Genomic DNA, 15,229 nt, shown 5'->3' on the forward strand with positions numbered 1-15,229 from the left:
AAAACTAAGATATCCCCACACAATAGAAATTCAAATTTCTAGAGCTTCTAGAATTAAAAATACATGTTTCTTAAATAGCTTCATTGTTCTGCCAGTCTGTCAAGGGAGCAGTATTTTGCATTTATAGGCAAACTAAAGGAACACATTTTAAAGAACCAAAAATAAACCTACCCAAATAAACCAGCTATAGGAAGCTAGCTCCTGGCAACTGTCAAAAACGTATTGTGTTACCAATCCTTGAGATTTTACAGGGAATATTTGGATTCTGAATCAAGCTCCAGGCAGTTTAAGGAAAAGATCCATCTGTCATGTGATTTTGGAAGAAATAGGAAAGAAAATCACCTCTAGCTCGATGAGCAATATACTGAAATGTAACTCGGAGACATGGCATACTTAGTACAGCTCTTCAGGCAATTGCCAGGAAGATTTCTCTGCTCTTACAGAGCCTCTCTAAAAACAGTTCTCATTACTTGGGAACTTGTGAAGTACCGGTGGCTACCAATTCAATTACTCTGCTATCCAAACTCTCAGAAGATCAGCCAAGAAGCTCTTTCAGCAACCTCTGCTAATGAGGTCTCCATGGGCATGTCTAGACCACTCAACGGAGCATGGTACTGACACATCCACAGCCTACTCTGATAGCCTACTCTATCACACTTCCTCGGGAAGCACATGTGTTACATGGCCTTCTTCTGGCTCATGTTTGGCAGCAGAGTCCCCATGCTTGCACAGGAGTGCATCCAGCACAGCTATACGGCTCTGTCCTTCCCAGCTTTTCTGTGCAGAACAGCTCCAGCATCTTTGCACTTGCAGCTCAAGTATGTCCTGAGTCACCAGGAGCTGCTAGAATTCACACAGAGTTACACTATTGCTTCCATGATAAACTACCTGGCTCTTTAACTGTGTTCTTGGAAGTTTTTAGATCCACAAGTCACCAGATAACCTTCCCATACAACCTATACATAGGCACTGTTTCATTTTTCTCTGCTGTCTATGACTGCCAGATGCTGCCTGCTGCCAGCCAGAAGAAACCAAGAGTTCTGGAGCCCAGAGCTCTGCACCACAGCACACATGCTTGTGTAATCTGCTGCCAGTGGGCATTTTTTCCTCTTTGTGTAGAAATGAATACATTTGCATAAATGAAGTGAACAGGAAACTGCATTATAGCTTCAGAGCTTGTTCATGACCATGCAAAGGGTGATGAAGAAAATATAAATGGAGCTGAGTTTCTCTTGCCTGTCTCATTATTGTTTTATTTTATTTTAATTTTATTTTTTATAAAAGCATTTGGCATTATTGAAACTACAGTTATACTGCAAACTTTGAGCATAGTTCTTACCAGGTTTAATTGCCTGCTTTCTCCCTGTTTTGGACTAATATTTCATCCTACACTGTATTTTAGTCACCCAACACAAAGGGAGAAATCCAGCATGCCTGGTGAGCTATTCCATTCAACAACCAGGTAGGTCACAAAATTAAAAAAAAACAACTAATAATAATAATAAAAAAAAATCACCCTGGGACAATGCTCCCTAAGTGCTCATTATCAACCTGGGCTCCTCATTTATGCCTAGCTGTTTTACATCAGCACTGAACTTCATGCCAAACTTTAGAACAATGACATCCAGCAGAGCTGGAATCTGTATAGGAAAGCGCTAGGTTTTTATCCTGAAGGCCAAACAAGTAGCTGTTTGCAATTCAGTTTGGCCTGACTATTCCATTACCTCACTTAGTTTTAAAGCAGTTCAAGTAAAACTACATGGGACTGAAAGATCACAGAATACCTTATTTATTTATTTATTTTTATTTTTTTTTTACCCACAGTGGATATTCTTACTGAAACCATTGGATATTTCACAGGACAAACACTATAATCATATTATTCAACATATTTACACTTAAAGATCTTTTTATCTCCAAGAGCCATTTGAAAACTCTGAACTGATGGCATCTGGGGAATAGAACTATGAAGGAAGGGGAGACTCAAGACAGGATCACCAGAGTACAAATTGCATCTCAGATGAAGAACATCACCTAATTTTTGAGGATATAAGCCACTGGCTTTTTAGTTCTCATTTGAAACTCTTTTCTTGCAGGAAATACCTTTATCTCCCTCAGAAAAAAACAGAAGAAAGGGATTCTTAAAGGAACTATACACATTTACATACATGTAAGTTTAGCTTTGATGGTTCAAAACCTGTGTTCAGTGTTTGATCATCTCCCAAAAGTTCTTTTGGAGGAAAGCGAGCATAGACACCCAAGAACCGGAACACCAATTAGCTTCCCAAATAGCATACTGCAAAGCTCAGCGCTTTTGCTTCCAATTTTGCCCATGTTTTACCTAGCTCTCCACTTCCATAATTCAAGAATAGCCCACTGCACCTTGGCAAAATGGAGCCTGTAGATCTTTCAGGTACTAAATACAAAACTCAGCTGTAGCTGTGAGTACAGTGCAGTTCAAGAGGCTTGAAAGCATCTCCATAGACCTGAGAGCAGCTTATCCTCCAAATGCAAATAAGCACCACCTTGCATGAGAGCACAGACCGCCCAGCTCTGCATTTACAGAATCCAGGCGGGTTGTTTGTCTGGGTGACCCCAAACAACGCGGGGTTTGGCAGGAGAGGGAGAACACCAAGGGGACAGCGTGTGAGCCAGCTTCTACTTCTGCTTCATTTCACTTTGGTACAACGTTCGGTTAGTTTGGATTAGAAACACCCGCTGTTTACCGGTAGTTGAACTGAAAGCTTTTAAAATGCACAGCGAGTGCCATCTGCAGGCTGAAGTACATACTGGTGGGCCTCCTCCTGCTAAAAATGCAGATAAACCTGCCTGATAGAAAAGCGGAGAAACGCAGAAGGACTACAGGCACATTTTTTTGCAGATCATTCGAATCACAAACCACTCGGTCCTGCGGCAGCGGAGTGCCGCATAGCCAGAGGTGTTTCCCCACCATCTTTCCAAATTCCCTGCCAGCACAAATGCAGCGATGCTCTTTGTGAGCAGAGAAGGATGACAAAGCCACCTTAACATCCAATTGCCAGGAATAACAGAAGGGAGAATGATCTGTGGCCCCTCTCTCATGTACAGCAGCCCCTCTCATATACAGAGAAGAGAAGAAGGGTTTCCAACACGTAGAGCTCAACTCAATAGTGCTCAAGTGCTGGGAGACTTGGGGAGCACAACCCAGTTAACACAATTTTTCCACTGGTTTTCAGGTAAACGCTCTGAATAAGGAAAAGCTAGAAAGTCTAAAATGAAATTGTCCCTGGATTTACAATCTTAATTGGCTGAATGAAGGTTATTTGATTCACACAAAGTAATCTGAGACAAGCTGTCATTGCACGAACAGCTACATCTACAGAGTGGTGTTTATTTGTTGATGGTTACCTTGATACCTATCTTGCCATTAATGCCCAACTGCTCAGTTTCTCTGTGCAGGAGGCACAGTGCCTAAAGCTGGCATTATCAAGGTGCAGCCAGAGACCAGCATCAGCACTGGCAGAGAAACAGTCCCAGGTATACTCAAGATAAAAACCTCCCTCCCAGGAACTCATTCAAATTCAAACATTTCCCATCTGTGCATCCTGTGTAGAATAAATACGATGAGAAAAAAATGCTAGAGCATTGTCTAAACAGCAGTTATGAGAGAAAGGGACCCCAAATTGTATTTCCTATTGCCCATAATGCACCACTCGAAAATCACTGACATTTTCCAAGCGCAGCTGTATGCAGGAAGGTGATCTATTTGGGCCATGCCTGATTGGATCATTACATCCAGATTTATAAATCTGTGAGGTTTCTAATCAGACATAGAGGGAATACATTCCACCTCTCAATCTAGTGCCTTGGCAGGTCAGTCAATCAGAGCATTTCTCAGCACAGCAATCCCAGATATAATTCTCTTCTTTACTTGCAGCTAGGCAGCATTCAAAAACATGAACTTTTTGTCCACTGTTGCAAATACCACAAAAACTCATGAAAATTGCTTTTAGCTTGACCTTTGCAAATACCTTCCTCAAACAGTAGGAGATAAGAACAAATATATCAGAGCCAAAAGAAAGTAGATGTTGAAGAATAAATTTATACTGTATGGCAGACTATGTGTTATTTTCAGAGAACTGCCAGAAGCAAGAAGACTTGTACTGTCAGTCTCACCAGGTATGTCAGTATTGCAGTTAAATATATATATATATATATATATAAAATCATTAGCAGACAATAATTGACATCCTGATGAGGGGAGTGAGCATACTATTCAGTCTTTTGTTTCAGGATCTTAGCATGTGTGCTTTGTTATGTGGCTATATCAGGAATAAGCAATACCAGTTACCTATCTTAGACACGACAAAGTTATTCACTATTATTAGGAAAAAAAAAAAAAGTTAAAATTAATTAATTATAGACCAACTATAAAGAGTTAAGCATCAGGAGGAAGGGAATCAGGAAGAGTAAAAACTGGTAATAGTCAGAGTGGAGAGGAGATTTATTCCTCAACACAAAATTGACCTCATGAAAAGCTTCTGCAGGAGAACTCCAGGTGTGATAAATTTATGGCCCTTCCTGTTACCCTTGCTATTACTCTTTTGAAAGCAAACAGTATTATATTCTCAAGTCCTTGACCTGGGATAAAGCCTGAGATTCCTTTCACTTCCCCCAGCACATGTCCCCATGTCCATTTGCCAGCCTCGCATTCCAGTGTCACGCTGCAGACAGGAAGATTCAGAGAATATTAATGCCACAAAAGATACCAGATCACCTAGTTTCAGTTTCTGTGTATGTAGTGTAATGTAATGGCTGTCTGACTTAAACACATCTTTGGGAAGGCACCTTATGTTGATTTCAGGATGAAACCTCCCACTAACTCCTGCTTTTGGATGGGCCCTGTAAGACTGTGGTTTGCAGCCTCCAGCCTAAGGCCTATTTTAATCCATTTGCGTAAGTTAACTCTAGAATTTCAAATCTATTGTCATAAATTTTAAATCCACAGAAGGTCCTATAAAATTTTAGAGATCCAGCAGTCTAGAACTGCTGCTTTCAGACTGCGTGATTTGTCAGTGGCATGCAAAGATACCTCATCACAGCCGAAAGGTAACACTGAAATTCACTATCAAGCCAAGGAATATGAGTATTACATTGATAGCTGAAGGTCTAATTAGAAGAAGGATGTCGGCAAACTGAATGGATTCAAGCAAATAGTTACAAAAGAGCATTTAATAAGAACATGTTAGTAGATTTAAATATGCTTAACGTAGATAAGAGGCACTTAAGAGAAGACATGATAACATTCAACAGATATTGCAGGGCTGTTATTTTATCTCCTTCCTTGGCATTTACCTCCTTAAGCGAGATAACCAAGACTAAAGGGATATAAACAACAGTTTATATATATATATATATATATATATATATATATATCCTGAATATCAGGGAGAGAAAAAATAATAATAATCCTGCCAGTCTGCCAGTAGCTGCTGTCAGGCAGTGAAATAATTTCCCTTGGAGCACAGTGAAAGAGTTACGTCCCTGTTGCTGGAACCATCTAAAACTAAAGTAGGCCAACACATGGGAAAGTTACCATAGAAAAATGAAACCAAAGTCTAAAACATTGTTGTCTTATGCCGCAGTGAAATATTTGAGCAATAACCAGCCTGTGTTCATCAGGAAATCAAAGCATTTCCTCTACATAAAAAAGAATGTATCAATCAGGATTTTATCTAAAATACCCAGTGCAGGAGTACCTTCGTAGGATACCAATTTCTGACAGATGATGCTTCAATCTAAAGCAAAAAGTGTAACATGATCTAGCAGGCAGAACTGAGACTGGATAATTTCTGGCCATAAGATATTTTTTTTATTAAAAGAATAAATATAAAAAATTGGTCCCTGGAAGAACTTATCAAGTTTCCTTCTTCATTTTAATTCTGTAAGTAAAGGCTAGTTGTATGTTTAAACATCTGCTATGAGCATGCTTCAAGGAAAATTACGGGCTTTCAGGCCGGAATTTTGGCTTCATACCAAAACTCCTCGTCATGCTTTGCTTGCCCTGTGCTATGAGGAAGATCCTGTAACAACAATAACAGCTATCCTCTAATTCTGGAAAAAAAATAAACAAAAATCTTTCTAGGCAACAGGCTGTACTTGCACAGACCCACCCACTGTGGTGATTTTCTAATTGTAATTGCTGCTGCTACTACACGTAACATATAAACTGCGCAAGGATCCTGTTCAGCTCCCAGTGTTTGAAGAGAGCAGTGTGAGTTTACCAGGCCCCTAAAACTCCAGTAGATTTTTTCTTATTGTATGAGAGAAGTAACAAAAATCAAGCCAGAAAGCAGAAGTCTTTGATTCAGACTCTTACCTGTGCTACCTCTTCAAAATCATCGTGTCTTTTCTGCAGTGCACGTGCTCTATGTAGAGACTTCCCAACTCCTGTGTGTTTACTCAGAAAGGCTTCCCCGTGATTTTCAATCCAGTCCAGTACCTGTCAAAAAAGAAGAGCATCCAATTACCTCTCCTGTCTCAGCAGCACAGAGCAATTGTTGGGGTGAGGATAAAACAGCTGCAGAGCTATATATGTTTGCAGTAGCTAAACACATGGAGATCTGTCAAGATCCATTCCAATAAGATAGAAGATAAATGTTTATAGATCTTACTGGTAAATTAGGATTATTGTATTTTTACTATTCAATTTGTTTTGAAGTGTAGCTTAGTTATTTGAGCCTGACAGATATTAAGTATTTACTTTCCCATAAATGAATTTTGGGGAAAGGAGGTCAGAAATCTGGAATCTTTTGCAGTAAGCATCCTCCCCTTAAAGCTCCCTGTGTAAACCAAAAAACAGAGATAGCAGATTTCACATAAAGAGCAGATTCCAATAGGAAGCATCTTAAATGAGTCCAAAAGCGTGATGGAGGGATCAATTCAAATTGATTTTGAAATGGGGAGAAAAAATCAGAGTAAGTAGAATGAAAAGGTTAAGAATCCTTCACTGCAGGCCATAGAACATTGACTGAATGCACCTTTCAACTCTTATCAGGTTTCCAGTTCCAAATGTAACTGAACCCTATGGAAAAGTAAAGTGGCAAATCTGATATACTGAGAGCTAAAGAAGATTTTCTTTTAAAAATAGATCAACTGTATGACTGCCATCCATTTGGAGCTCCTTCACACAATAACACTGGCACAATTCTGCTATTAAGCCACTGAAATTTGGATTAAATCTGTTCAGGGTCCACTACAAGCTGCAATACCTCAAAAACAGTGTTTGATGCTGTCATCTTGGGAAATTTCAGGATGTGATCTCCACCCTTCCTCAATACACAGAGGCTAAGAGTATGACAGTAATAGATCAGTACTGGTTGCAACCACAGGTCCCAGCAATGGTGGCCAGGGGCTGCAGGAGCCATGCCAGCTTGGCCTGAGAGGGGCTCTGCTACTGGGGCACAGAACTGGACAGGAGAAAGCTGCTGTGTGAGGAGCTGTGTGTTGTATGCGGGGCTGATAAAGGAGCAGATATTATTGACAAAGCCTAGAAACCTACGAGGGGAAAAATTGAAGATGTGTTTTTTTCCTCTTTTAGGCAAGCAGAGCTATTTGATGGCTTGGTTGTAGAGAATACAACTTGGCTTTCAACCTGTACTTTAGACCCCAAGTATATTTTAATAAATAAAATAAATAAATAAATAAAAAGTTCCAAGTACAAACAAAACTTTATATGCATATACTTGTTTTTCACTCCCATTTCTTTGCTGGTAAAAGCACTCTTTTAATCAGTATTTTGTGCTTACAAGGTATTTTTCATTCACAGTACAAAGCACTTCACAAAGTGGGGTATCACAACACTTCAGGCCCTGCTAGAACAACATGGATTTGGCACAAGCATCACTGTGGGGATGAAGAAGCAGAACCAGGTGTGTTAGCAGCTCAGTCACCGCTTCCTGCTTCCCTTTCTCTGATCAATTCAGCTTCCGGTTGCTCTCAATATAGAGTCCCAAATACATCCCTTCAAACTTTGGCAGCCACATGCCAGCTGGTCTGCTAAGGCTACAATATATTCTTGACCAGGAATGTGTATGTTATTTGTAATAACATTAGGTATTGGAGAGTGGCCTTCTAGCATCTGTGTCATTAACAGTCTGCAAATAATTCTGTTAACATCCTCCTTCCTCTTGTCAGGAGTTTTCAACTTATCTGTTAAAAATGGAAACAGAGAAAAACTAAATTCTGGAAAAAATATATCTGATGAGGACTAATTTTAAAATATGATTTTTAAAATTGCAAATAGCTTTAATTTAAACAATGCTTTATATGAAGTATGCATGCTTTCTATCCATTAATCTTTGACAGCCGTGCACTGTAATTCCCCCAAAAATTATTCTGAAGACTTTTTCATGTTTATAGCATAAAAGTAGTGCCCACATAATAGTTAAATTTTCAACCCAATCAATGTTAGCTTAGGTCGCTTTAGTCACTGTTCGATGACTGTTGACAGAGATCTCTGCTTTTATTTTATAAAGGGATGTTTCAGTACATGCTGCAATTCAAAACAAGTAATACAACATGTGATGTTTACTTTAAACAAAGATGACAACAGAAACAATGAATCTAGATCAGAGTACTGGTCCAAATATGGATGCTTTCTCTCAACAAAAACAAACAAAAGTGCTAGTACATTAATCCACAGGGAATCAACCTTTGTTCCAGGTCTCAGCCAGAAACTGACAACTGCCACAAAGTCTCATGTTGCATTTGGGCAGTTATTCCATGGTGCTGATGCAGAAGGTGATTCACCAAATCCTTCCTGTAACATGAAAGCTTCCCACTGAAGTCTTCTATTCAAATATTGATTAGGTTTGCAAATCCTTTAGTTTATGAGATTAGGTATAATATACCTCCCTGAGGTGATAAAATCTTACAGCTACTTAACAAATCAGTGCTAGGTGGAAAGATAAAAATCTATACACCATCCCCTAATGACACTGAGTGTAACACCCTGTTTGACTACCTCTTTCCTATGCCATTTCTCTGCTGATGGTGCCACATTTCAGATTTCCCAGACCCTACCTGCTCTTTAAAGAGTTCTAATTGCTCCACAAATTCTAGTTCTGCCATGATTCCTGCAAGAAAAAAAAAATCACGACTTTAAAGAGTAACTTGCTTAACAATGTTTTCTGTGGCTCTGAAACTCACAATAGCATATTTAGCAACTCCAGGCATCAATGTATTTGATTTCGCAGCCTTTGTCAGATATGTGAATACTATCATTCTTTTGCTTAGAGTGAAAAGAAAAAAAAAAAAAAAAGAGAGAGAGAGATTAAGAGACAAAATGAATCGCTGAGATGTCCCAGGAAGTTGGCATAAGACAGGATCTTAGTTCAAGGCTCTGTGAATCTGTCAGCCCTAACTGTTAAAACAATCCTCAGCATTAAAGCATTTGCCCTCTAATAAGCTCACAATACTTGGCAAGCAGGGAGAAATATCGCATCTTTGCTTCCATTCTATGAGGCACGGAAAGTTTGCACTAAATGAGGAGCTGTGATATGGAATAACAGAGCAAAGCTACAACAAGAACATAAATCAGGTACAAGAATAAGACAGGTACAGCAGCACTTACTTCCAGAGAAAACAATGAGAAATGTTGAGCAATTATCTACAGCAAACACAGGAACAGCTCCGAAAGGTCATAAACCTGAAATCACCAGCTCTTTTAAACATTTACCTGTCAGTGGGTTTGGAGACTTTCTCCCTTATGCGGAAAAAAGGAAACATTTTTAGAAGCAGCATAACTGTGTAATAATTCAAGATAAACATTAACATTTTAATTGAAAGCATGGACTTTTTAACTTACTCTACTGCTGAAAATTTATATCCTGAGATACAGTTAGCCATTGAATTTATGGTGGCTTAGTTCAAATAATTTAATTACTCCTTAAAAACTTAAACAGCTTGAAGATGCTGTTAAAAAGGCAGTTAAGAGTGTTTTCCAAATTACATCTTCAAATTTCATAACTATCCTTTATTGCCAAGCTATTTTTTTCTTAAAACGGCTAGAAAAAGGCTGTAGGTCATGAATTGGCTGGCATTACAATCCTGCACTCCAGACAGGTCCATCATCTGGGGCGTTTCTTGAAACAAAAAATACTCTGCAACTCCAGTATATGTCAACGCTCTTTTCATTATGCATTTACTACTGTACTACTACTACTCTGAAAGCTGCCTGAAGCAGGGGCCAGGACCTCCCTCCTGCTTTGCAGCTTCTAGCAGAGTAAAGCCGAATCCTGCATGACTGCAATGTACATTCAGGCTAACCACTGTGGGGACACTTCCTGGTCGGAGGGTGTTTTCCAGTCCAGGCCACTGTCCATCAGACAACAATACTATGTTAATGAAAACATGCTGAGTTCCAAGCCTAAGGCATCTCCAAGCATGCCACCAGAATCACCTAGGAAACTTTATAACTCACAGATATCTTAGAAGGCTGGAGAATACTATGGTACTTTATCTCCTTCCACGGCAGATGCACATCCCAGACTTTACTGACCCCATTGCTCTTGGAGAGTGGATTGGGGTAGCTTTGTTTCTGCTGTTAATCCACCCAATCCAAAAGATGCCAACAGGGTATAATAGAGTTACTCTGTTTACTCTTACGTGCCTTCGTAGCTTCCAAAGGACTCCAGAAAGAGTGCATGCGAGGCTGGGAGACGAGAAAGGGACCCCATTTCTTTTCTGGATGGGGATTCATAACTGTGCTTAATTCCCAGCTAGTAAAAGTTTATACAGCATTAGGCTCAAAATCATGAATTGTTTCCTAAGAGCCTATTTAACAGAAGGAGAACACAAACCAAATGTTCAAAAAGCACATCTGACGTCAGCAACATCTATTGGTGGGAATGCTGCTGGATACACACGTATGTTAAAAACACGGTGCTAATCTCTCTTTCTACATGTCACCTAATTTAAGATCAAAAGTGGTAGGAGCATTATTTTATTTCTATAATGATGTGAACGTCCTGTCTCTCTTTTGTCCTCAGGGGCAAAATTACACACCCAACAAAATAAACAGCAAACTCAGGTCACCAAGAAAATTAAATAAAATTCCAGCACAATTACAGCGGGCTGACTGTGCTAGCTATTACAGTCATTATATGGCTGGATAATCACAAGATTCAAAATGCTACCTGGAGGAAGAATAGCTGTAACTGTCCCTTTATGAATGATCTGTGTAACTTCAGAAAGAACAAGAGTGACAATTCGTATAGGTTTTATCTGAGCACAGCATCAGGAAGCCCGTGTTCTGAAGAGAAACTCTTCCAGAGGCCCCTCGATAGTGCATTTTGCTGATGCAAAACTCTTGCCTATGTCAAGTCCTGTGGCATACTGACAAAATAAATAACACACAGGTGAGGTTGTGGAAAAATGTACTGGACACTCCATTTGCAGGGAATGGTGATAGTTTCTACAAGACAAAGTAGGAAGACAGAGTAGGATGACAAGAAAGAAGTGGAAGAATGATTTTAAAGGAAGAAGGTTGAAGAAGCAATCAGGGAATAATTAAAGAAAGTTCTAGGATGATAATTGTTCTTCCTCTAGGCTAATTTGTATGATGGGAATATGGTGAGATGATTGCATTAGTGAAGTTAAGGTCAATTCTTTTAATAGCTTAAAAAGCTAAATTTGATTTTTAAATTAAAAAAAAAAAAAAAGAGTTGGACACTATTTTTAAAGAGCAGACAGCTCAATGCAGCTCTTAGAAAATGCAAACTCTATCCATAGGTATCTTTCCTAATTCGTAAGAGTGAAAACTAAGAAGCACCTCATAACTTTATTTGACTTTAAGTTAAAAACTCATTGGAATCCAGTCTCTTTTCTCAGGTGATGAGTGGTGGGACTCAAGGTTTCAGGTTGCACCAGGGGAGGTTTAGATTAGATATTAGGAAGAATTTTTTCACAGAGCGTGATCAAGCATCGGAACAAGTGGCCCAGGGAAGCAACCGAGTCTCCATCCCTGGAAGCATTTAAGAGACATGTGGATATGGTGCTAAGGGACATTATTTAGTGATGGGATGCAATAGGTCAAGTTTATGGTTGGACTTGATCTTGGATGTCTTTTCCAACGCAGATGATTCCATGACTCATTCTTAGCAAACCCTCATGCTCTGATCCTATTTTACAGTGATACAAACTGTGAAAGGAGTAGTGAATCTGTTACTTTCTTTCAGGAACCATATCTGTTGGTGAAGTTAGTTGAAAAATTGTGTTTTTGCATTCTTTTAAATTATATTTCTTTTAGCAGCAAGGAATGAAGATGAAATGAGAGAGACTTGGAGAAGAACAAAGAGGCTCAAAAAAAAACCAAACCAAACCAAACAAACAAACAAAAAAAAACAACACATGGAAAACAGGTGAGGTGGAATTAGACGATATTTAAGGCCCCTTCCAACCCAAAGCATTCTGTTATTCTGTGAAATAACTGATGGTAGAACCCTACCCTGCTCCTACACAGGAAGGAGATGAGGAGCATAAGCTGCTGATTAAACACACATGAATAAGCTGCAGTGTGCTGTGGTAGCAGTGATGGGGCATCCTGACTTCTGCATTTGACCCAGACCTGTTCTGAACGGTTTTATTGCTCCTGAGCAAGATGACCTGTTGAAGAAGTGCCTTGGCTGAGGGAACGATTACTCTTTGTTACTCTATGTCCCACTGTTGTTGCCATAGTGAGTCAAACTGGGTTACTCTGAAAACTGAAAATAAATGATACCGTTTTCCATTTTAAGGAGTTAAGAGTCAGATCTCGATCTCAGCTAAAATGGTACCAATCTAGCATAACTTTAAGGGCTTAGATTAACTCTTTGGTAACTTTAGCAGGGTTGTAATAAATTCCAAAGCAATTCCAATGAAGTGCACCCAATTTATCCTGCTTTAAATGAGGCCCCATTTCAAACAGATGCATAAGCATTGCCTAACTTTAAACACATGGATGAAGCCTCCAAAATCTATTAGGCTCATGCCTTAAACGTGCCAGTGAGAAACAGCCAAACTGTATCAAGTTGCCACTATGTACACTTTATTGCTTGCTGTTGAGATACTTTGGGATAATTAGAGTTTTGGTGGGATACCAGGAATTTATACGGCACTTCAAAACTTGTGTTTTTAAAGTATTTTCGCCATCTCCACTCAGGAATCAAAAATCATCTTTACTTATTCAGTAGGTGCTATGATGAACAGGAACTCAAAGGCCTTGTTTGTCTGAAATCCCCATTTCAAAACCCTGCCCTTGCCAACCATGCATTTTGTAACCAGGAAGTGCAGTTAAAGGGTTCATGTTTCAAATCGCGCTTTCATAGAGACTTTATATCCAAAGATTATTGTAAATGTTTTGTTCTACTGCACAGCAACAAAATCTGATCTCTTCTGTCAAAGCCCTTCAAAATCATACAAGCCTATTTAACAACACTTACTGGCTGAGCTGGAATTTGCTGATATGACAAAGAATGTTGTGGCAGAAGATAACTCATTTTCTTACAGTAGAAGTACTAGAAACTGCACAGCATATGTGGATTTATGAGCAATACAATTCAAAGTATATGTGTTCTCAGGATACCCACAAACCACTCCTTCCTTGGGAGGTAAAAGGAAAAGGCCTCCGAGGATAAAATATACACATTTGCCAGGGGGAGCGCTGCATCTCTGTGAAGGCGGTAGCCACTGTGTGACTGTCAACTTCTATCCACTGCAAATATATCTGCTCCTGGATAACATCGTTCCGTGCAGGCTGGCATGGGCAGCCCAACCCCTGGTCTGCTACCAGGCCCTCCAGGAGAATTTTGTGTCAGCACCAGCAAAGAAAGAACAAACACCAAGAATCAGAAGAAAATTAAAAAAAAAAAAAAAAAGTTCTCCCAAACCCACAACGACTCAAGGAGACTTAATATATCCTAATCCTCTTTAATGACTAAAATGCACACCAAGTCTGATTTCAATTAAAACATAGTTTCTTTGTTGCATTCCAAATCATAGCTGAAAATAGATTTCTTTTCTCTCCTATCCCTGGCCCTGTCACAGCAGGGTAATGTCAAGTAAAGGTCTAGCTGAGAAAATACACCAAAATACAAAGGAACTTATCCTCTGGCTTTTCCTGCCATTATTAATGGTTTATAATAAAACCCTAAACAAAAGTCAGCCATTGCACTTGTGGTTTCTCCGTCCCAATTAAAACAGAGCTCCTTTTTTCCACCTCTTTCATTATAATTTTACATTAGTGATACGGTATCTTTAAAAAACATTTTTTTTAAAGAAGAGAAATAAAGTTTGATCATGCCTCATTTTTAAAAGTGGAACCATCATTTTGGCTCTCATGCCATTATTTTTAAATTCAGAAATATCTAAATCTGACACTAAAACTTAGATCTTGCTCCCACCAAAATCCTCAGCAAAATTTCAACTGACTTCAGTAAATATTGATAAAGACCCCATGTTTGTAAAAGATAGGCAGGGGCTAATTATTCATCCAGCAGAATCCAAGCCTCCAAACACACACTTCAACCCCACATTCTATGTCCCATTTAGCAACTTCTGAACAAATTTAGTTCCTCTGACAGCATGTTACAAGCTGCATATAGGCTAATGTGGATAAGTGCACTCCTAATGTACAGATACAGCTCTGCTAATGGAGTTTTGTCGTGGAGGAAGGGAACAGTGCCTTACTCTGCTCACTCTGTTTGGCTAATCATGCCAAATCATTTGAGAGCTTTAAGAAATAAGCAAAAAGCAACAAGGATTTCATATCAAAAGTAGACTGGAATTTAAGCAATTTGGTTCAATGCCCAGCACTGCAGTTCAGCAAATGACTCAACTTCCCTGCCTCCATTCTCATTTGTAAAATGACATTAACCACACTTACAGTCAAAACAAGTGAGGCTGACAGAGAAAGTGTTTGGAGTGAAAGCTGCCTTTATTTTAAGTTTTTGCAGCCTCTAGCAATATGTGGCTCTAAATCTGGTTGGGATTCTAGAAACCTTTTCCAATACTTGAACACACTAAAATATCGTAAATAGCAAACAACATAATGGCTGCTACACACAAATAAGCAGACAATCAATTTGAAAGCAGGGCTATAAAATCAGCTGAAAATTGCTCCAAATTCACTGCAGTATAAATACCTAATTGCTGAACATATATCTATAAAATCTGAAACACCGTAGCTTGACCTATTTATATGTCCATAACT

At 39.2% G+C, this 15,229-nt stretch overlaps 1 protein-coding gene across 10 annotated transcripts in view; it reads right to left on the reverse strand.

Moving 5' to 3' along the window:
• Positions 1-15,229, reverse strand: part of KALRN (kalirin RhoGEF kinase) — a 495,524-nt gene that overhangs the window by 222,145 nt on the left and 258,150 nt on the right. For all 10 annotated transcript variants that reach the window (XM_082764116.1, XM_082764119.1, XM_082764117.1 and 7 more), the window contains one exon: positions 6,359-6,481. In XM_082764116.1, coding sequence (XP_082620242.1) covers positions 6,359-6,481 — 123 coding nt within the window. The remainder of the gene's footprint in view (positions 1-6,358; positions 6,482-15,229) is intronic.

This window comes from Aythya marila, assembly GCF_965140915.1.
Source record: "Aythya marila genome assembly, chromosome: 6".
Classification (NCBI taxonomy): Eukaryota; Metazoa; Chordata; class Aves; order Anseriformes; family Anatidae; genus Aythya; species Aythya marila.